The sequence below is a fragment of the Drosophila navojoa genome, chromosome X (genome assembly GCF_054131105.1).
Source record: "Drosophila navojoa isolate 15081-1374.11 chromosome X, UAZ_NAV_1.0, whole genome shotgun sequence".
NCBI lineage: Eukaryota > Metazoa > Arthropoda > Insecta > Diptera > Drosophilidae > Drosophila > Drosophila navojoa.
This window is the reverse complement of record NC_142895.1, coordinates 32440603-32465481: the sequence shown is the minus strand read 5'-3', so window position 1 is coordinate 32465481 and position 24879 is coordinate 32440603. Positions and strand designations below refer to the sequence as shown.

Sequence of the window (24879 nt, the reverse complement as noted above, 5' to 3'; positions counted from 1 at the left end):
CTACCCTTAAATTATAACAAATTATAACCCTTAGAAAATAACACTAGTTGATCAGCTAGAATTTAAAATGTATAGGGAAAGCTGAAGTTTTTCAATTGAGCTAATACTAATTTAGAAAAGATAGATTAAAATGATGCGTCCACGATTAATGACTAATCATATATGAACTTATAGGTATTTTTACATTCATTCACGAAAGTTAAATAAGTATATTCAAATTTTGATAGTAAAGTTACTAGTAATCTTCTCTATCGATTCCTCAAAATAATTGTTACGCCTCTTTAGGGGCGTAGCATATCGAAAAATACCCAGAGATTTTCATATTTTTGAGGCGTAAACATTCAATATTTTTGGTTAGGTTACCGTTAGCTCGTTCTAAGAACTGATTAAAAACGAGATGTCTACGCTTAGTAGGGGCGTGGCAAACCGGAAAAAGCTGAATTTTCTGCAGTATTAGAGCTAAACTTGGCTACTAAATTGTTGATGGGATGTGAATGAGTATTCCGCAGTCGGTAACGGCCGACTACAACATTCTTACTTGTTACAAAAAAAACTTGGTATGCGCTTAGTATATAAGGACATAAGAAAAAAATTCCAAGTCTCTAGCTTTTATATCTTCTGAGATCGACGCGTTCAAACATGCGGATAGACGGACAGGGCTGAATCGAATCAGCTCGTCGCCCAGATCAAGAATATATATACTTTATGGGGTCTGCCCCCCTTCTGCCAGTTACATACTTTTAACAAAACCATTATACCCTACTTTTCCATTTCAAGCGGGTTCATTAAACAATTCAATCACAAATGATTCTTAGAATTCATTAGAATACGCTTCCCTCCATTTTAAGGAAGGCATTTGGTACAGACATTAGTTTTACATGTAATCATCTCAAGCCCGTGCCACTCTTGATGCAATGCCCACTTCACGTGGTTTTTGTTACATAGGGTATTTTAGAGATTTCATTTCAAGTATATTAGTAATCTTGTTGACAGTAGAAATGTAATCGTACACCTCTTTTATTATACGTATACCTCTTATATAATTATATACCTTTTGGAAATAAGAAGCTTTCCTGGTTCTGGCATCCAAACAAAATATATATAATATATACTATATTGTATTTTTCAGTCTGCCTTGTCTACATTCGGCTTAGTGAATTCCAAACGCTCATTCCGATTCATTAAATATTTAATATGCATATATTTAAATATGCATATAGTTCCTTGTAAGAGGACTATTCGTATGATTTGATGGCATTACCAATGGTTTCTGAGTGCTCCTTCTAGGTATTACTGCTCCTGTCCGACGCGATCTGCAAATAATGGAAAGTTATTCCTTGTTCACCAAATGCTTTATTTGGCGCTTGTTGGAAACTGAAAGTATAGACGCTCAACCAAATCAGGTATTATTTGTTATATACCCTCATATTTAAAACTGCTACTTACTGTTTAGATGGTTAACTTGATTATATTTCGCCCATCTTGCTGCGTTGTGTGGAGATGGCGCTGACAGTGCAGCACACCCGAGATTACTTGCTGACTCAATTATGTGAATATGTATGCCCAAAATCCACTGAAAGTTGAAAATCAGAATTTAATGGATTTTCTAATTGTAACAGAGGGGAGCGTGGTAGACCCCATATAGTATATATGTATGTATATTCTTAGTCGGTCGACAATCTAAGTCGATTTACCCATGTACGTCCGTACATATTTATGAACGAGTCGATCTCAAAATAGCTGTATCGAATTTGTTTAAAAACAAGTAAGAAGGCTCAAGTCGAGACTACTTGACTAGAAGATACCCTGAACCCTCCAATCTGATATTCTAATTATTCTGCACTTCTTCTATGCACACATATGTACATACACATGCATCCACACGCACGTATAAAACCGAGCTCTACTAACTGCGCAGTAAGGAGCGACTGCGCTGCAGTGTTGGCAATATTATGAGAATTTATTTGCTGAATAGTTTAATTTCTAGACGTACAATCTTGATGAAACTTTCAGAACGTAATCATTATGTATGTACATGCAATGTCAAATGTATGTACATTCCAAAGCACAAGTCTCTAGTACTCGAAATGCGTTTTTTACAAATCATATGAATATACACTGAAGTCTCCAGGTCTAATATTTCGATTATTCACGATAAAAAAGATGATTTATCGAAAAAATAAGACAAATTCGTATTGCGTATGGTATACACGAGTCTGCTCATCAAATTTCAGCTCTCTAGGTTTCGTATCTTCTGAGATCGACGCATTCGTACAGACGGACGGATAGACCGACAGGGCTATATCGACTAAGCTCTTCGCCCTGATCAAGAATATATATACCTTATGGGGTCTGCCACGCCTTCTGCCCGTTACATACTTTTTCACAAAACCATTATACTCTGATTTCCCATTTTTATTAGGTTCAGGGTATAAAAATTGATATCTGTTCCTGTTAATTTCTTATCGATTCAACCCTTTTTCGAAAATCAGAATTGAATTGTATCTATGACATCTTTATGACACTTTGATAGTTTGATTATTATATTATATTATATTATATCTTATAAATTTAAAATATATATTAAGATGCATTTTATACAATTTCGATTTTTGTTATTAATTATTGAATTTACCCTCCATCCATACATCCACCCCCTCACCTTTATATTTGTAAAAGACGTATTTAAAATACTATAGACATCTGCATACACACATTTAATTATATTATTTTTACGTTCTTAAAGTTCCATTAAGATTTTACTTCTAGAAATAAAATTATTCAATAAATAAATTCTCATAATATTGCCAACACTGCTGCGCAGACCAAGCGCATTCGCCTATGTATGTGGGTGTGTCTGTGTGAGTATGTACAAAAAAAATTTGACAAGCCTACTCGTGTAAACCATATGCTGTACGAGTTTTTGATAACTCATTCCATTTATTATCGACAATAATCGATTCAATTTTTCCGCTTTTTCTGGTAATTTGAATACTGTTGGACCTGGATATTTTGGATTTACTGCGTATATACATTTGGTGAATATGAAGATTTTGCTACTTACAGATTTTGGATACCACATCCACTTCGCTCCCAATTAAAAAAAAAAATACTGTTTGGCAAGAAAGTGTTTATACACAGGAAAAAATGTTAATTTTTTGCTTTGAACCGAAATAAAAACAGTAAGAATATTAATTTTCAAACAAATTTTAATGAAAATAAGTAAATTAAACTAAAAACTATATTAGTAAGTAAAAATAATTAAAAAAATATTTCCATTAACAGAGGAAAATAACAAAAAACAAAAGAAGTAAAAAAACAAAAAGAAAGTGTTTACACAACTCAACAAATTACTTCATTATAGTGTTTTAACTACTTTTTACTTAAAAATAATACTTTTTTGGCCACCGTTGACATCTATGACTGCTACTAAGCGTCTGTTCATCGATTGGACCAGGTTTCTGACATATTCCACTGGAATATTTTACCATTCTTCCAAAACAATAGTTTTTAGCTCAGTTTTATTTTTGGATGCCTCTTGGAAGTTCTCTTCTTCAGATAAGCCCACAAATTCTCAATGGAGCTTAAGTCCGGGCTATGAGCTTACGTATCCAACACATTTTACAGTTATAAAGTAGTCAGCACCTCACAATATTTTCCTTACGGCCTATTTTCATTAAAATTACATTTTACGTTGTTGTCCTGTTCTTTTGATGAAAAAAGTCCCACTACAGGAGGATTTATTCAACCAAAAATGTCTGGCAATAAAATTCACAATGTTAACTGCGCAGTTAGAAGAGCGCATACTTATGCGCGCGTGCGTATACATGTGTATGTATGTGTGCATATTCGTTCGTAAAAACATCGCAGAATGATTGGAATAATATCTCTTTGCAAGGTTCAATGTGGGTGACAAACTGGAATCAGTTATTGGTTTCCGATTAAACACAACAATTACAAGTACAATCTGGACCAATTTGTTTCTTTCAGCATTAAACAGCCTTTCTGTTAATTTTCTAAAATAAAATACACGTAAAAATACTAAAAGCAGTGCAAACCAGAGCGGTAGTTTTTTGCTACGGCTCTTTGTGCCGTTCTTATACTGCTATTCGGCGATCGTTTGTTTTAGCTGGTTCGTAAAGCGTATTATATGTATGCACATTTGTACATAACATATGTAAAATACATAATTATATGTATATATATTATTATTATTATTATTATAAATTATGTGATAGTTTAAAAATATAAATACATAGTTATTCAAGTTATAAAAATTATAATATTTTATTCAAAGCCGAAATTAAAATAAATAGTATAAATAACTTAAAAGTAAACTTAAACTTTGTATTAATTGTCGTTTTCAAATAAACTTAGATTGTCGATCTAGGTGTGTAGAATTCACTTTAACAAGAAGTTCTCCAATGTTTCGTGACTTAATCAATTTTGGTTATCCGACCAACACTAATTATACTCATTCACGAAGTGAATTAGTATATTGGTTTTGTGCAATGTCCGTCTTGCTGTCCGTCCGTCCGTCCGTCTGTCCGTCTGTCCGTCTGTCCGTATGAACGCAGTTCATTTCGCCGCTATTGAAGCTAGAGACTTGAAATTTGGAACACATACTCGTGTATAACTCCGATTTATAAAGTGTTAAAATTTTCCCGATCCGCCCACTAGGGGCGTGGCAAATCGGAAAATGCATTTTCCGATATACCAGAAATCATGTTAGTTGAAGAGCTAGAAAGTTGAAATTTGGTATGTAGATCCGCGTTGACCCCCCAAGTCCAAAAAGCTATGGTGGATATATCTACGCCCATTGGGGGCGTGGCAAATCAGATAAAACTGTATCTCCTAAAGTTCTAAGGCTAGAACGTTGAAATTTCGCACGTGAGCTAATGCTATAATTCTATAATGACTGATGAAAAATTTTATGTCTACGCCTACTGGGGGCGTGGCAAATCGGACCTGAAGATATAGTAATTTTTCAAATTTGGCTATATTTTAGGCACTATTGATGCTAGAGACTTGAAATTTGGTATATATACGTGAGTTGACCACCCAAGTAGAACAAGCTATGGTGGATATATGTCCGCCCAAAGGGGGCGTGGCAAACCGCAAAACTTTATATCTCCTACAGTTTAAGAGCTAGAAGCTTCAAATTTGGATAGTTGAGTTACTGGTAACGTCCTCTATCGATGCCACAAAAATAATTGTCACGCCTTTTTGGGGGCGTGGCATATCGAAAAATACCCTGTAATTTTCACATTTTTTGAGCGTAAGCATTCAAATTTCGCATTTAAGTTACCGTTAGCTCTTTCTAAGAACTGGCCAAAAATGAGGTGTCTACGGCCACTAGGGGCGTGGCAATCGGGATTTGTAGTATCAAATTGCGACATTTATATGCTTGAGCTATCTATGTATGTACATGTATATACAAATAGGCTTAATAGGCATTGATTACACGGAAGGAAACATTTTTATAAAATTTAAAAATAAAATTTAAATATTTAAAAAATATAAAAGAAGCTAAAATAACAAAATTTGCAATTTACAAAAAAGAGTTTTCCGCGGGATTTGAACTCGCACCCAAGCCATGTTTGTCAAAATAACAAAAACAAATTTAGCCGGCGCCTTTGCCGACAACGCTACCGCCTACTGTCAACAATAGTAATTAAAATGAAATCCAAAAATAAGATTCTTGTTATGAGAGTAGCGGATGGTAAATTCAAGAACAAAGCAAAAACAAATCAGTCTCATGTCAACGCTAGAGTATGCATTTATGTGTACATACATACACACATACAAATGAGCGCGTGCATAAGAAAGGCTGGAATGCTTGATGCTACATATGCGTGCAGTCTTATGTATGTACATACATATACATGCATATATGCGTACATACATATTTGAGGGCTTTTTAAGAAGAATAAAATATCTATTTTATAAAAAACGAAATATTTATGAAAAAAAAAAAAAAAAACTTAACCTTGATGGGGACTTGAACCTCCGCCGCTGTAACATAACTTGCGACGCCTTTAGCGCCCACGCTATCGCTTTGCTTTACAAACTGGTAGCTAAAATACAATAAGCTAATAACAGAGCGTCATCTGACAAAACTACAATAACAGCTAGAAAATCCAGAAATCAATCGCAATTCTTAGAATGCTAAAAAGCGCGCTTTTGTAATGTAAACAAACGCTAAAGAATCTGCAATAGGTGTGACCGAAAGCTATCAACGAAAATTACCATACATTTGTACTCAAAAAGTGCACGATCAATATAATAATTATCGATTACTCGATAAAAATTACCAAATGCTACAATATAATCAAAAAGCATAATTGTTTTGTACTAGTTTTTTTTAAAGCCAAATTAAATTAAATTTTCAAAGGGACTGTGAATGAGTATTTCGCAGTCGGTAGCGCCCGACTGCAACGTTCTTACTTGTTTTATAGATGAAAATACTCGCTCTATCGTTACCTGCAAGTATTTAAAAATTTAAGCACTTGTTTAATTAGTTTTATTTTAGTATTAATACATAAAGGCATAAAGCTCTGTGTCGCTTGGCTTTTTGTCTTTTCAAAAATTGAAGACGTTTACATTTGATTTCATAAACGGTAATTTTAATCTTTCAATCTTCCCATGGATATTTATTGACTCATGTGTAACTACCATATTAGCACTTATAAAATTGTCCAATAGCTCCAAATCATTGTCTTTTAAGTGTCCAGAATCCGTATTGATTGAATTGCCTGAACTATTCAAATTGGGAATCTAGCCATGAAGTTGATCCCACAATGTCTTTAAGAAATTGATAGCTCTTTCTTTTTTGTGAGCAGTCAATAATATGGTGAAATCTGGGGTCCAAGTATAGGTAAGCATCGAAGCACACATTGGACACTAATTTCTTGCTCCGGATTATATAAATTATTATATAAATAATGGATTCTTTATTTAAGGCGTTTGTTGTTAAAATATGATTTGTGGCTAGTTTGCAAGTCAACCACAGAGCATAAAAATAACCATAATGTAATTGCTTCTCTTGAAACTGTACTATAGTCTTTTGTAGTGAAGCCATAACTGTAACATAGCAATCTATAAAGTCCCATTAAAAATGGTTTGCTTCAATATTTTCGTCTTCTGTTTTGTTTTCCACAGCTTCAATAAGACTCAATATACTCTCATGTTGATTGTTGCTCGCCATCTAGTAGGAAAATCCAATCGAGGCTCAAATAAATCGCGGTAACCGTTTGAAGGCTTACGAATATACTTTGTAACATTGCGTCATTGGAATAAAAAGTTTCTTACACTTAGACGTTTGTTTACGTCAAGTGCACAAAGCTGTGCAGTGTGTGTATATTTTCTGTATTTTCAAAGTGTTCCATTCGTTTCGTGTAACTCCATGTTTGTGTGCTCAGTGCACGCTTCATCAAAATCGTCATCGCTTTTATACATTTTCGATAAAATTTTTGACGTTTTTATCATATTGGCCCCATTATCCGATGTTATGGACAAAATTTGATTCAGTGATATTTCATAGTTTTCTAAAACCGATAAAATTTCATTAGCCAGATGGATGTACTTGCCTCACTTCCTTAAAGTTCTACCATTGCGAGAATTCGAGATTTTATTTAATTTCTCGTCATATATTGCACACTGAGCCCAAATACACTCCGCGAAATTCAATTAAAGGCACTAATTTTTCCTGTTTTTTAGAGTATTAAGGCTTGTGCACATAAGAGTAAGAAAGCATAGGGAGACAGAAAGAGTGAGTGAGAGATAGTAAAGCAAAAACATTGCATAGTATACATACTATAAATCTGCATGAATGTATTCATTTCCAGCTCAAAACTACTGCACTCATTTTGTACTCTACAGATATAGCTGTACTTCTTCCAATATCTGTCTCTTTTTCACATGTTGTACACTTTATATCATATTGGGTTGCAGTAAGTGACAGCTGTACAGATAAATTTAATATTTTGCACAACGTACCCTTTGTTGTAGTTCCACCCGAAATAAATTATCCCGATTTTTAAACTGGTGAAGGAAGATACTCTACAAGGACTTAAAGCATCTATGCTAGAGACTCACGATAAAGGCCAAACTGAAGAAAAACATTATTCCACCTAGCCAAGCAAAATATGGGCAATTCTCTAGTGGCGAATGTGACATTCGTACGTATTTAAGTTTAAAAACAACGAATGCCAAAATATTTTTTTATTTTGACGAATAGTGAATCTCATAGCTCTTGATTAGCTCTATAATTGATGCTAAATCTGTTTTTGGGCAAATGTTAATTTTAAAGATAGTCACAAAAAACCAACAGGTTCGCAGGCTACAAAAAACGCTTTTTAAATGAACAATTCAACCTGAGATTTTAGCGAAACTAAAAGTGACAATTTTTTACGAATAATTTTAAATTATTAGAAATTGGCACGTCCTTACAATGTTTTTTATTTGATTCAAAAATATTCAGTAGTTTTTTTTTTGAACTTATTGTTTTAAGCAGGGTCGAAGGTGACGTGTCGAATGAGACATTTTTTCCAAAACACGTTTTTTTTTTTTTTTTTTTTTTTTTTTTTTTTTATTTTGTATTATTATTTGTTAGTAATTGTACATTATTAAATATATATTCAATTTATTAACTATTTGAAAAACGTAAGACAATATATTCAATAAAGAAAAGTTTAACTCTAATTACATTATTTATAGAGGAATATGCAGTCCTAGCTGCTTGCAGCTGTTGGCCATTGCAACAAAACGCGTGAAACTGTGATATATGCGTGATGATCGTAACATCGTTCCATTTTTTATCCAAATTATAATGTTGACATAGCCTTTCAATTTGAACTAATGGCGATTTAGTTACTTGCCATACTTTTTTTTTTAATGACAGCTCCAACTGCATCAACGGCGTCCTTTCCGTTTTACGAAAAAGACTCAAAACAAAAATACGTCATATTTATTAAGTGTAAGTTTGTCACTTATCAGCAACCTGGGGGTAGCTAAAATGAGCACTCTGAATCTCATTTTGTGGTGCAAGCCATTTTCGGCAAAATCTATTTGAATAACGAGTTCAGAGGGTTTTTGTACTTATCTACAATCATAAAATATATTCGAAATTTCATTATTTCCAACTTAGATTTAAAATTCACTTTGGTTCATTTAAATTTCTTATTTACGGTGTCGAAAGCTACGCCCTTAAAATAAAACACTATGATTAAATTGCTTAATATTTTCGTGTGCAACTTTTTTTAATGTATTTTTGCAACTAAGTTTTGATGCTAGTTGCGCAAATACATTTGACTTACTGATAAGAAAACCTATTTTTCGAGGTCGCAGATGACATCGAAATAAACGGTGAAACAGACGAAAAAATCTAAAGTCAATTGCATCTTACTTTTTATATGTTTCTTTTACTTTTTAAACATAAACGAAGATTTGAAATAAAATATTTTATTGCATAGCGTCTCTCTTTAGGAACAGCAATTAAAACAAAATGTGCAATAGAAATGCTCAAAAACAACTTTGGCACTTTTTCCGCTTTGTGTGTCAATATTTCGAGATGTTTTATGAATAAATATAAAATTAGTTTATATTAGAGAGATCGAGAGAGCGACAAATATGTAGGTATTTGTACAGAGTTTAAAGAATAGAAGTGAGGAGGAGTATGCAATTAACAGAGAAGCCGAAACTTGTATATATATGTGTGTAATGTTTTGCTATGTGCATGAGTGCACTAACAGCGAATGAGAGTGACAAAAGGCCAAAGATTAATTTAAGAGAAACTTATTAACTATTAAGAGCTATTATTAGCTGCTACGCCGAACATGTCGGCAGTTCGTCAAAGCCATGAAGTGTCGATCCCATAGAGCGATATAATTGTTTTTTAGCGGTCATCACTCCTGGCTCTCAAAGGCCGCCAAAGTGTATGAAGTGTATGAGGGTATGAACTTCCAATCGAAGCTCTTGTTGATGCAATAATTGTGAACTTCATTGCGATGCTCCTAGGTCAACAATAAACTCGTTCCGTGCACCCACAACGTTGGTAGCGTTGTCTGACCAAATGCATCTTGGAATGCCGCGCGTACTAATGAAACGCTTGAGGGCGCCCAAGAAAGCAGCTGTCGACAGATCCTTGGCGCACTCCACCTATAAAGACTTAGTTGTGAAGCAAACGAGCACGTAGATGTAGCATTTTACTGATGCTCTGCTTTGTCCATCGGGCTTGCAGTAAAAAGTACTACTATAGTCCACTCCAGTGATTGTAAATGTCGGTGAGCACTGTGTACGCTCCTTAGGCAAGTCCGCCATTATATGTTCAATTGGGCGAGGCTAGATCCTAGAAAAATTATACATTTTCGCAATGCTCGCGCAACAGTTCGCATCCCACCTATGGGCCAAAACTGCAGTCGAAATGCTCCAAGCAAAGCCTGTGGTCCTGCATGATAATGCTTTTTATGAAGATAGGAGAATTTAACGAAGGTTAAGGTTTTAGGGGATGTTTTTTGTAATAGACCAAAATCATCCATAAACGGAGATAGGAAAAAAATTCGCTTCTTTCCATTCTGTAGGACAGAGTATCCCGGTTGCAACTGAAATCTTTGAACAAGATGACATATTCTTTTATAAATGCAGAGTATTTATCCCTCATAGCTGGATTTTGAGCAAACTCTCCTAATTTAAGAGCCGACGTTTGCCCTGTCAATAAGAGTCGCCCAAAGATTCTACGCATTGCTATTTCGGGAAGCAGACTAAAAATTCCCCTGAAGATAATCGACGATATAATCCTGATGACAATAGAGCTCCTCTATTGTTACCTTGGCGATAGGCCAATTGACGAACCGAATCATCAACGAACGCTGTGATTGGTATTATCCGAAGCTCTTTAGGTTGCGATGAATGACAAGACTTTGCGGGCCTATAGCCCGCTACCTGATATGACCCAGCCGACTTGATTTTCTGCAAAACTGCTAACCCAGTCGCAAACATAATTTACTCAATGCACAGCAGCTCGAAGAAGAGACCAGCTCCGATAAGAAGATCCAAAGCACAAGTCTCCAGTACTTGAAATGCGTTTTTTTACAAATTAGGGCCGATGGGGCGTGATATCCAAAATCAGTAAATTACAAAATATTTGTATTCATCATATGTATATACGCAGTAAATCTAAAGTCTCAAGGTTGAAAAAAAACCAAAATCATCTTTTCGATTACTCACGATAAAAAAGTTATCGGATGACTTATCGATTTAAACAAAATTTTGCAGTTCTCTTGATAAATTGAGCCCATCAATTTTCACCTGGATTTTCAAGTTAAAAATGTTTCTTTGTGGTGTATTTCGAAACTTGCCTTGTAATGATGCTGGCTAATGCCACCATATATAGTTGTCATTAGGCTTTGTCTGGGCTATTTTATGGTCTGGGGAGCAATATCTTACTACGGCACATGCAAGCTTCAATTCACACCGCCCGATCCGTGAAGTCCTGGATCCAGGGCCAAAAAGTTGATCTCATGGAGTGGCCACCATACTCACCCGACCTTAATATCATCAAAAACGTCTGGGGATGGTTGGTCAGGAAAGTATATGAGTCCGGAAGGCAATATAGTACAAGGACAGAGTTAATCAAAGGCATTGAACACGCTTGGTCAACCATATCCTTGAATTATGTTGAACAACTTTATAATTCCATTCCTAATCGAATTTTTGAAGTAATTTTAAACAATGGCGGCACTACGCACTACTAATATTACTTAAAAATAACAATAGCTTAAAATACCGGTGTTATTTTTGGTGATTAGCTTAAATAAATTGAATTTAATGCTAATCTGATGACCAAATTTTTGTTACATATTTTTTGTACATTTTACAAAAAAAATTATTAAAAAATAATCCTTACTGTTACAGTAGCCATTCTTTTTGTATTTTAAAGAGAAATAAATGGAGTATAATATAAAAAAAATTTCAAAGATGGAGCTCTGATGGTTTAGGTTTTATTTAGCTTTGAGGTTGAATGTAAAGGGGGGCGCTAACCTGATGACGCGCAGTGTATCTGATTAAATGAGTTTTCATTTCTCTCATACTATATGTACGTTAGTTTGGTTGTTTTTGCACATTCTCAAAGTCAAATCAGCAGTTAGTTTGGTTTAGATTTGGTGGCGTCGTGGTAAAAGACGCGGCGCTCGATCGCGAGGTTTCGGTTTCAAACCCAGGGCGCGTCGTGGTTCTTTTTTGACGAAGTGTAAGCAAACTTGTTTCTTTGGCCTAGGAGTAAGATAAGTTATTGGGTGCGATTCATAGGTAATAACAAAACATGCTTTATAAAAACCTTATCCAATATTTTTTAAATGCATTCGCATCCATTTTCTCTTGGCAATTGTCTGCGACCACTCAGAAGTCAAATTTCTCAAAGATTGGCGACCATTACCCTTAACAATTTTGGCCAGTTGCCTTTTGTCGCGGGGTGTTTTTGTTAATGTTCAGCGTCAATTTGAAATGTTATTTTCAATATTCCCATTTTTTGTGAAAATTTTTATCACCCCATGCATAGATACATTTTTTGCTTGCTCCCATTTGTCTTCCCAGATTTCAAATAATAATATCTAATAAAAACTCCATCGTTGCTAAACTTTCACTGATCTGCAGCAGTTTTAAAATTTTTACATTCTGCGTTGCCATATCATTCGCATACTATAACTATATAGTGATTCTGCTAGATTGGTTGCTTTTGTTTTGCTTTTCTTTTGAGATAAATCAGCTGTAGCTGATTTGCGAAGTGATTGGTGACAAAGTGAAGTTGAGATCCTGAGTCTAAGAGTACACGACACGAAACGAATGTTCCAGTTCGGTTCTTGACAAAATTTACAGCAGTGGCTTAAAGCACAACATCAGACGAATGAAGCGAGATATGAGCTTAAGGAAAAGAAGGTGGCATTGCAACCATAGCAGAGGGATGTACAGCGTTTGTTTTGCTTGTTTTTTTTTTTACTGGATTTGCAATCTTTCAACTGACAGAGAGTCTTGGATGCAACAAATGATTTTTTTATCACAATTATCCTACCTGACCTGCCAATCAGACCATCATGCTAAACTTGAATCACATTTTCAAGCATTCGACAGCGCTCTTGCAAGAACGTTGACAACTTAGCCCACGATGGCAACTCATTAGCCGATTTCTGCAACACCGTTTGCACAATGATACAATCAGCAACTTCTTCCCGCGATGCAAGAGAATCCATAGAGAAAGTTTTCCCACTCAGTATATATTGCACTAGATTTTGGCAATCCCAACTGCGGCAAACGTGACCGATTTGCAATAACGAGTACTGGATGAATATCTGTCAAGCTTGTATCAAGCGTCGAAAAAAGCTGTTGATTTGGCCGACTTCCCAGTTCGCGCTGAAGCAAGGCCTTAATTTCGATTTAATGTTCGCACTCGATATTTACTCAAAATCGGATTCCTCTAGATTAGTGTGAACAGTATCGAAATTTGATTATAGTTTAGTGATACAGTCCAAGAGCACTCACACGAGTCCATATGACTTAATTTATCCACGTGCGATTCGGCACATAGATTTTCATGTATATCGTATATATATTTGTTCTACGCTAAACCCATTGAAAATGGGAAATCAGGATATAATATTTTTATGAAAAAGTATGTAACCGGCTGAAGGAATCATCACAGACCCCATTAAGTATTTATGTATATTTTTTACCAGCACGATGAGCTGAGTCGATATAGCCGTGTGTGTCCCTTCGTATGTCCGTATGAATGCCGAGAGTTCAGAAGATATAAGAGCTAGAGAGCTGGAATGAATCATCCGATAACTTTTTTATCGAGAATAATCGAAACATTCATTTTGTTCATTGTTTATTGTGTATATACATTTTGTAACTAACAGATTTTGGGTACCACGTCCCCTTCGCCCCAAATTTTTCAACTCGTATTTCAAGTACTAGAGACTTGTGCTTTAGAATTTACACAAATACCGTTCTGAAAGTTTCATTAAGTTTGTCTGTCTACGAAAGAAATTATTCAACAAATAGATTCTTATATGTTTGCAGCACTAGATTCTACGTTATTCAATTTTATACCCTGAACCCATTGAAAATCGGAAATCAGGGTATAATGGTTGGTTGAAAGGTATGTAACAGGCAGAAGAATTAATCGCAGACTCCATAAAGTATATATATTCTTGATCGGCGCGACGAGCTGAGTCGATATACCCCTACCCGTTTGTCCATATGAACGCCGAAATTTCAGAAGACATAGAGAGCTGAAATTTGGTAAGCATACTCTTGTATACCATACGCCGTACGAGCTTGCTTTATTTTTTCGATAAATTTTTATCAAGAATAATCGAAAAATTGATTTAGTTTTTTGAGCCTCATTGAAATACCACGCCCCCTTCTCCCCAAATTTGTAAAAAACGTATTTTAAGTACTAGAGATATGACCATATGATTACGCTTTGAAAATTTAATTAAGACTGCATGTCTTGTAACGAACCAACAAATTTATTTGTTGGAGCCCCTGCGATATTAATTAGTCACTTGTGAATTTAAGTTTTATATATGTATATTCTCTTGAATGAGTTTGAAATGTACACGTCACTTAAATTTATGCTGGTTCGCTGGTTGGCTTTAGCGAAGCACACCCACTCGTGCTGGTTCAATGCACTCCGGCTGGGAGAGTGTTGTGCTAAAACACGCTAGTTCACCGGGACGATTTGGGAAACGCCAGGACCTCGATCTGTAAACTCTGGCGGTTCGCTCAGATATGCAGGCCTCTCCTACTATCCCACTCGCTCACAGCACAACACTAGCTTCGTTTCACTCACAAAACTTCTCTTGCGCTCGGCTACGTGAACTTACTCTGATGTGCAGGCCTCGCTTAAGCCGCTGATATGCACCGATGTCCTGATCGGTTCCGCTGATTATGCTGGTTGCCTCTTTCTTTGTCGCAAGGATTCCCACCGGATGTCCTTGCTGTTCCCACATGATGTCCTGGGAGTCTTGATTTACCACTTCGCGTTGACTTTCACGGCACTCTGATTTTCACTAATCACTTTTCAATTCGACTTTTGACTCCAACTCTCACTTTTTCAACTCTTTAATCCTCTCATATGGAGCCGCCGGTGGCCTTTTATAGCCCAGCCACAAGCCCTGCTTCGGGTGGTAACGGGGCCTGTTCGGGGCCTTTCAGCCGCTCGTGCCCATAAAAACGGTAAAGTGGCGTGATCCGGGTGACGCCACTTTCCCGCCAAATTGCGTGGCAGCCTCCCGTTGGCCGAAGTACCGTTGGTGCCCTGCGAGTGAAAGTGTCCACTACTATCACCCGGCACGAACGGCACCTCGGCTAACGGTCACCGATGATCGTCGTTCGTGCGACGCGAACCCATTGCTGAATCTGTAGGAGCGAAAGAGACCGCCTCTAACAGGACTTTGACCCCCTTTCCAGTGCGAGGGTCGTTCCTACAGTATTCGCGTCGCTGTGTGGAGCAACATGTATATGCATATAAACGCACAGCAAATAAGTACGTTCATATACATTAATACGTGCATACCTATATTGCTCCTCACAGTCTACAAAAGAAGTTATTCAACAAATAAATTCTCATTATATTGCCCACACTGCAGCGCAGCCCAAGCGCAGTCGTTGCTTACTGCGCAATCAGCAGAGCGCGACCGCGTGGGGGCGGATGCATATATATGTATGTGTGCGTGCATAAAAGAAGTGCATAATAATAAGAATATCAGCTTGGGGGGTTCTTTGTATCTCCTAGTCGAGCAGACTCGACTAGATCCTTTTTACTTGTTTTTAAGTGTCCGTGTATACCATGCAGAAATCGAATATATCACTAAAAATCGATAACTCATGCCGTTATTTTGTTATCGATTAAAAACCAGATCGAAAATCAGATATAAAATTTCATCTCCGACGTCTTTAAAGCTAGAGTCTCCAAATAATAATATATTCAGATGATTTTAATACAATTTCTTTCCTTTTTTTTTGTTGGCTCCAAATTCAGCCAACTCCTCTGTGCAGTTCAGATGTCAGTAAAGCGTTTTGTGAATGATTTGGCATTTTTTAAAATATGTCAAATATTCAATAGATTTAGATCAAAATCTGAAAGTTTCATTTAATTCCGTTAGTCAATCGACGAAAAAAAAAAATGTTTGGTCAATTAAGAAGCGCACGTGCAGCGGCTTCAACAGTTTTCCTATATTCTAGCATATTCTTAGAATCACATTGCTGTTGTGCTACAGTTTTCAACAGTTAGTTTAGTTTAGATTTGCTTCTTCCACTTACATTCATTTCCACAAACATATTATACCCTGATTTTCCATTTTCAATGGGTTCAGGGTATAACAGGTTATAAAGCTCTAGTCGACCACAAGATCAACTGATCCTTTCACGGAACTGATATTTCAATATTTCTGTGTGTCTGCTGTCTGCCCTCTTACACAAAAAACACATACATATGTACAGTCTTCAAAAAAGAGTTTAGGTACACTCTTTAAATCAACATTTATTTTTAACTTATATGACAATTAATGAATTAAAATTGGTTTACATAAAAGAGAGGTGTGAAATAGGCCAAACAAAATTTGTTCGCTTCATGTGTGACCTTTTTTGCACCAAAAAATGGTTAAACTTCCTAAATGCAGGCCAAAAAAGTTTATGTACACTTCGGCTGACCGTTTTACAGTTAGGCCAATTTTAACTTTTCAAACGGTAAATTTTCTTCTTTCTCTCCTTCGAGTCACATGCTTGAGTTATTATGAATTGCAATTGAATCTTTTGTAATTTTTTCGAGAGTAATTGGTCAATATGGGTCGAGGAAAGCAAATCCCATTAGAAACGCATTACTGCTCTACAGCTAAAAAATTTTACTGCAACAGTGAAGCATGGAGGCGGAAACGCGATGGTCTGGGAGTGTATGGCCACATCTGGAGTTGAGAAACTGGCATTTATAGATACCAAAATGGATAAACATTACTTGTTGGGAGTATTGAAAGATAATGATCCGAAACCTCTTATCTCGAGAGGGGGTGGCTTTTATACAACACAAAGCAATTACATACTCCGCCACAGTCTCTAGACCTCAATGCAATTGGGCACATTTGGATTTTACTAGATAAAAGGATCCGAAAATATAAAATATCCTCACAAGATTCCCCAAAGTCAATTTTTAAGCTCCGAGTGGGCTAAAATCAGGGACCGTAACGATTATAATTTTTATAGCAAAAAATAAAAAAATAATAATTATTTTTTGATAAATAAAAAAAATTATATTTAATTATTATAACTGATTTTTATGATAAAAATCAAAAATAATAATTACAGAACAATTTTTATATAAAAATCATATCATAACTTATTTTTGATTTTTATTATAAAAGTCAAAAATAAGAGTTATGATTTGATTTTTATTATAAAACTTGAAAATAAAAATTGAATTGAAATATCTTTTGAAATAAAGGAGCTAGATCATAAATTTATATATATATGTGATCTACGCATTAATACCTTTCATTTGATATATAATATATATCGCTGAGTTTGTAAGGCTCAGAGCTCGTCTCTTACGTTATCTTGTCGCTAGGGGTCAGAGTCATATTTATTTGCTAGTTTGACAGTTCACACTTTCAAATGTGGTATCTATTTTATGTATGTCAGCTGTCGAGTACATGGATTGTATGTTCCTATACTTATCATATTTCTATGTTCATGCATGTTCATGAACACCCTTAGTGCGAAGTATGCGTCGTCGGCTACTTGCAATCATTGCAAAAGGCGGTCCTACTAAATATTAATACATATTTATAGAGTTTTTTCTAAGTGTACCTAAAATTTTTTGGCATGTTTTTCTTGTATTCTGACATATTATTTAGTCTAAGTCAACTATTGAATTGAGTTAATGATAAGGTTTTTATGTGCCAAATATATAATTTAAAAGATGGCATTAACACTTATTTATTTCGTTTCATTTAACCTCTTTTTAATACAGTTAAGGTGAAAAATCTTTGTACCCAAACATTTTTTTGTATTCATCGATTATTCGATTACTCTCGATAAAAAGGTCATCGGAGGATTTATCGAAAAAATAAAGCAAACTCGTACTGCGTATGGTATACACGAGTATGCACATTTCAGCTCTTTAGCTTTTGTATCTTCTGAGTTCGACGCATTCGTATAGACGGACGATTAGACGGACAGGGCTATATCGACTCAGCTCGTCGTCCTTATCAAGAATATATGGGGTCTGCGATGATTCCTTCTGCTCGTTACATACTTTTTTCACAAAACCATTTTACCCTGATTTTCCATTTTCAATGGGTTCAGGGTATAAAATATACATATTTACTTTCCCCAAGGGTTCAGGGGACATTGTAGTTGAGCAGTCTCGATTAGAATTTCCTCATGAAATCAGAAATTTCCAACGTTCAGAGGACAACCTAGTCAACAGTCTTTACTCTTTCTTATTACTATTAGTTTAACATAATCTTTTAAAATTTTAATTATCTACTTGCAGAGTCTCGGCTAGTTAAATTTTCACAACTAATAAGATGAAAAGAAAGCTAAATCTTATGAACAAGTGATTGTGTTAAGTTATATTAAGTGTGCAGAAGTTCCACACGTAGGGAGGGAAATGGGTTCAAACACATCCAACGTTGGTTACCCAATGGCCGCAACTACTGAAATCGCAAATACCACCACTGAAAATGGAAACGCGTTTGCTGCGTCAAATCCTGGAAGTATGGGATCCACAAGCTCAAACGGGATTACTGAAAGCCCTGGCGCAAGTTTTTCATATAGCGGTGCGCATTACCACCGCGATCAAAGGCGAAAGCGAGTGACAGGTTTTGCGACGCTTAAGCGGAAATTTATACGTCGTCGACGATCATCAAAAGCCTGTGATCATGCGCGTGTCTTACGTGACTTTGTTTCTGAGTGGACGCCTCTTGAATTGGCAGCTCTCTGTGAGGAGTTCGAAGCATTGGCTGCATTAAGAGATTTATCGGTAATTGAATGTTTAATGTCGATAAAACTGAGCAGCACTAATTTTCGTTTTGTATTCAACAGGTACAAGCAGAATTAGCTCGTCCACCAGCAGCTACATATAAACAAGATCTGGCTGCTCTTTACGATTTAAATCTCTGTACTGATTGTGACCTTGTATTTCGTGGATCAATTTTTCCGGTGCATCGTTCTATATTATCCTCACGTTGTACATATTTTCGAGATCTGCTTTCAGGCTGTCCGGGATTTGGGGCACGCATATGTCTCGAACTTCCTACGTCACCTATTGATGTAAAGATATTTTCTATATTGCTACGTTATTTATATACGGGCGATCTTTGTGCACATGATCCGACAGTAAATATCAATTTATTGCGTCAACTAGGCGACGATTTTGGTACACCTAACCCCCTTGAACATGATCTTCGCTATTTATTAGAAACAGGTGATTATGCAGACGCAGCGCTCGTGTTCACAGCGGAAAGTGGAAACGATTACTTACGCCAAGAATCGACCAATTCTGAGTATGGCTTTCGGCCAAAACTAGAGCTTCCATGTCATAAAGCTATATTAAGTGCGCGTTCACCATTTTTCCGTAATCTAATTGCCCGCCGAACGCGTAACATTGACGAGTACGTAGAGCGCTCTATACACGTACCAACGCGCATTGTTCTTGATGAGACCGTAATACCAAAAAGATATGCGCGTGTTTTACTACACGCTATATATTTAGATACTGTTGATTTAGCTCTCATACTACGAGGTGCTGGAACGGGATGTTCGACTGGCTCCCTTGGTGAAGTACACGCATTGACTAATACTGGTCGAGTACGACCAACTACTCTTGAGGAAGCAATGGAGTTATACCAAATAGGCAGGTTTCTTGAGCTTGATATTTTAGCGCAGGGATGTGAGGATTTAATACTTGAGTGGTTGTCACTTGATACACTGTCAATGGTCTTAAAGTGGGGATGTCAACCACATGGCTCCGCTTGGGTTTTTCGTCAAGCATGCCAGTACTTGCGCGAAGAGTTTTCCGCTATTAGCTCTTCACCAGTGCTGAACCAATTAGATAAATCACAGTTGATACATGTATTACAAAGTAACTTCTTACAAGCATCCGAATTAGAAGTTCTACAAGCTGTACTAAAGTGGGGAGAACAAGAGCTTATCCGGCGCATGGAGGATCGTGAACCAAACCTTTTATCGCATACTGCCCACTCTGTAGCGAGGAAGGGTGTTAGAAAGCGGGACTTAAGTGATGTTGAGCTGCGCGAAATACTTGCCGAATTACTTCCATTGGTAAGAATGGATCATGTTTTACCGCCAAATAGTGAAGTTCTCTGTCAAGCTATACGCCGGGGCCTCGTTAGTACACCGCCATCACATATGATTGGGGACGACCGTGAAAACTTGCGAGCCAATGCTTGGATTCGAGGAGGTAAAAACCAAGGCCTTTTTGTACGACCCCGTCTTTTCATGCCGTACTTTGAAGAAGTAAAAGCCCTTTTAGAAGATCGAATGGCATCATCACACCACCAACTTGAGCTCATGCGTATGCGTAGATCTCGGCATTTTCCTGACATTCCAGATACCCTTTATATGGTCTCGCGCATAAACTCTTCTTCGAACAGCAGCTTTGCACCTGGCGTTACTTGCAGTATTAGTGGCGATAATAGCGAAAAAATCGATGCTATTGCTATTCCACCACCAGATAGCCATACACTTGCAGCGATGCGCAAGCGTGAGCATAAGCTCCGCCAATCGCCCATGTGCCAACGCGCATTACTTCTGCCACTTTCATCAAAACATGAAATCGACCGTCAAATTCGTCTTCGCGTCGTTAGAGAATTTAATCTACCAGATGAAGTGTCAGATCTGCTTGAAACTTCCATATTAACAAACCCTGGCGATGGAGACGACTGTGTCTCATCAACCATACAAGCGAGGGAATGTCTATTAGAAGATGAAGATCAAAGTCCGCCACCCTCCCCGGCAGCTACTGGTTCTATACGCCCTGCAGCTGTGTCTGCTTCATTTTTGTCGACTTCATCAATGGCCTCATCAGTATCTTCTGCGTGCGGAGCAGATGGTGTACATGAATGTTACAGTAGAAATATGACTTTCCCACGTCAGCACCCAAACAGCTTACTTGGTGTTAGTCTATTAACAGAGAACTCTAGCTCAGCCCTTCAGACAAGTTACGCTCAGCTACCGACATCAGCGTATCATCGTAACGATTTGCCAGCCTTAATTAAAGAGGGCGATTTTCGATATCCACATAGTAATGCTTTAAACATGGTCAGGAGTGGCGAGACAGGTGCTTGCGGCATAGACGTTGGCAACGGGCATCTGTCCGATATGATGCCCGATGTAGCCATGGCTACTGCATCATTAGGTCAACTACATCTCAGCACTGGTGGATTCGTGAGTAATGCCAGCAATTGTCCAATTGAAAGCAACAGTGATGTGTCAGAAAGCTTACAGCTTGATTTGGGAGATGGTCCAACTCCGCATGTCATCAGCAATGGAACTGGTCTGATAACTTTACGTGACTTACAGGTGAATTATTTTAAAATATTTGTATTGTTATTATATAATTGTATTTTTTTTAATAGCATCAGTTACCAGAAAATAATTTCCGCCACATGATTCAGCGGTCGAGCTCGCCATTTGACGTTCTACGACAGGGACAGCACTCGCCTACTCCACAGGTTCCTCCTTCAGACGCGTTAAATTCTGGGCCACCTAGGTTTTTATAGAGGTTGAAAATAGCTCCCGATAAGCAATTTTATTTTAGCACTCCATTCTGACTAAATACCCCGAAATTCGCATTTTAAATTTAAAATTGATATTTCAATAAATATAAGGTCATCTGAATACAATTTGTATGTAAGTAAGCGTCAACGTATAAATGCAAGAAATTAAAACTATACGCCCCATACATCATTAAGTTGGTTATGCTACACTGTCGATGTAAGCGGAGCGTATGTACAAAAGAGAAATTAACAATATTATACTAATATCTGTCGTAACTAAAAGTACACCTAGTTTTTTATTATAATCAATTAGATCACAGTTATATAATAAAGTATTTAAATAATATATTAATCAATCAAAGCATTCTTTAAATCATAAAAAAAACATATTTTTTACAGTTTTAGAGCTAAAAATTGAAAATTAGGGAATTAAATTGCTTTTAACCAATCGGGGACGTCGCAACCCGAAAGAACACCCCACTTCTTCCCTTCTGAGTGAAGAGTGAACCGTCAAAATCTAAGCGACTTGTGATGTTCATATGAAATGTTTCCGTTTTTATGATTGATACATACATCCATATACACAGACAATTACAGGCCCTTGCTACAGAAAATTCGAAATTAGCATATAAAAGTTTTGTGAAATGTATGTAACACGCAGAATGAATCGCAGAGCCCATAAAGTACACATGTATATTCTTGATCAGGGCGACAAGCTGAGTCGATATAAAGCAGTCAGTCCATCCGTCCGCATGAGAAGGTCTATCTCAGAAGATGTGAGAGGTAGAAAGCTGAAATTTTGCATATAGACTCGTGTATACCATACCACTAACCAAAGGACACATAGACGACAAACTTTTTCACTGCGTATTTGCTCGGCTCAGTGTCTTGATGGTCGAGCAAAGCACGTACGCTGCGAGCGCTCTAAAAAAATGGTCCAGTTTTTATATGAAGCACAGCTGTGTGTTAATTGTCTTACTCGCTCTTTCTCTACCTCACTCATTTCTCTCTCTCTATGGTCACTCAAATAATCCAACTCAGCAGTACACAAAAATTGAAAATTGTTCGCGACGATCCCAGCTCTTTCCTTTTGAGTGAGGATGTGCCGAAATCTTAAAAACTTTTATCACGCTCATACAAAATCAGCGTTTTCATGATTATTTCTAGGAAGGGTATGAAAGTTTTGAGGCGACGAGCATGCACACACAATTTCAGTCTATCGCTACATGTACATACATATGTATTTGCATTTGTGGCTTGAGTACGCAGCTCTTGCTGCCTGTGCAGATTGTAAAAAAAATTGTTTTACATGTCTCGTCTATGTGTTCTATGGTCAGTGACCATACGCAGTACGAATTCATCATATTTTTATGCCCTGAACCCATTGAAAATGGGAAATCAGGGTATAATGGTTTTGTTAAAATGTACGTAACAGGCAAAAGGAGGCGTGGCAGACCCCACAAAGTATGTATATTCCTGATCAGGGCGACGAGCTGAGTCGATTTAGCCCTGTCCGTCTGTCTGTCCGTTCGTCCGTCCGTCCGTCTGTACGTATGTTTGAACGCGTATATTTCAGAAGATATAAGAGCTAGACTTATTTTTTTTTAAATGACCGGTATATATAGCGTGGATGTCAAGTTTATTTTTAAAAATCGATAACTACTCCTTATATTTTTTTACCGATTAAAAAACATCAATCAAGGCAGATGCCACTGTAGCTAATTCTGAATGATTTTTAATTTTTAAAAAATTTTTCAATTATTCAATAGAATATGTAGATCATATGCTGAAAGTTTCATTAAATTTGGTTTAGTCAATCGACGTTAAAATTAAAATTAACAAAATGTTTGGCCAATTAACAAATGCACGTGCGCAGCTACAACAGTTTTCCTATACGTGTGCACACATACATTCAAGCTTCTTATAGCACATTCTTAGAATCACATAATCAGTTAGTTTGGTTTTTTTGCTAGATGGCGCTGCAGCAGTGAACTTATTTCAGTTTTGCCATCAAAATTCGAACAAAGGGGTGTCGTCGCGACGTCGACCTCGTAACCGCGAAAAATAAAGGTCGCCGCCTGACGAAGGGCAGTCCGTTTTTGGCAGTTGAACCAAATGGAACGATGCTCAAAATAAAAACGAATCATTGGTGTGTAAGCCCTCAAAGTGTACACACGTGTTCTGCAAAAGTAAAGTAAAGTTAAAGAAAGTTAATTACAAATATACCACAAACCTTACAACAGTGTTGTAGTGTTGCTGCAGATTCTTCTCACGGTGAACGTAGAAACGGCAGAAGACGTCAAAACTACTTTCGTGCCAGCGCAATTGCAAAGCGGAGCTCCGGCCCCAAACCGGCGGCCACGATCAAAACAGCTGAGCAATCAGCTTTGCAAAGCATTTGGGCATTCGCAGAAAAAGCTCAACTTGTTTGTGTCTACGGAATCTTTATCACCCAAGAAACAAAGCATACTTCTAGGGCGAAGTAAAATAAAAGAGCAATGTCCACTGACAGACTAACAGCCGAATCCGAAGGGATTAAAGCAGCAATGCAGAGCAGACTCGATGCACGCATGGCTGAAATACGTGCTAAAAGCAACGACTCGTCCCTGAATAAAATTGATGTGGCGTCCATCCAAGGCCCGAAAACCTCGAGCATAAAACTCAAGCAGCTAAGCTCCCTCGAAGCAACTAGAAAGAAACTCTTCCCTGCTCGATCAACCGAGAACTAGCAAAGCTGCGGCAGAAAGGCAAAACAAATTTGCACTTCTCGATAAAGAGGACGAAGAAGACTGCGAGATGGCAGCGATCGCAAAAGCGGATAACCAAACGCCAGCCGAAAAACACAAACCTCGATCGCCCCCTGTTTGGTGCCCGGGCATTAGATCAGATGTTAAACTACAACAAGTAATTAACGAACTTATCGATCCCAAATAGTATGTCATCAAGCCAAAAAGGAACATCATTGGAGTCCTTACAAGCTGTAGCGATGACTACCGTGCGGTGGTAAAGCACATTGCACTGCAGTTCCACTGCTACCAGTTGAAGGAAGTCAAGCCCTACCGAGTCTGCATAAAAGGACTGCACT

General features: G+C 37.1%; 2 protein-coding genes across 2 annotated transcripts in view; one reads left to right on the top strand and one right to left on the bottom strand.

Annotated features, from left to right (window-relative positions):
• LOC108658109 (uncharacterized) overlaps nucleotides 1–24879 on the bottom strand; it is a 205544-nt gene that overhangs the window by 61488 nt on the left and 119177 nt on the right. The window lies entirely within an intron of this gene.
• On the top strand, nucleotides 18584–22079 carry LOC108657830 (BTB/POZ domain-containing protein 7). Its single transcript, XM_018110480.3, has 3 exons — nucleotides 18584–19036; nucleotides 19099–21597; nucleotides 21654–22079. Exons 1-3 carry the CDS (start codon nucleotides 18665–18667, stop codon nucleotides 21795–21797), a joined length of 3015 nt encoding a protein of 1004 aa, XP_017965969.1. The 5' UTR covers nucleotides 18584–18664; the 3' UTR covers nucleotides 21798–22079.

Excerpts from the sequence above, each read along its gene's own strand:
- LOC108657830 (XM_018110480.3), top strand. The coding sequence starts at position 18,665 with ATGGGTTCAAACACATCCAACGTTGGTTACCCAATGGCCGCAACTACT. Across the intron at positions 19,037-19,098 it reads CTGCATTAAGAGATTTATCG|GTACAAGCAGAATTAGCTCG; the intron begins GTAATTGAATGT and ends TGTATTCAACAG. Across the intron at positions 21,598-21,653 it reads TAACTTTACGTGACTTACAG|CATCAGTTACCAGAAAATAA; the intron begins GTGAATTATTTT and ends TTTTTTTAATAG.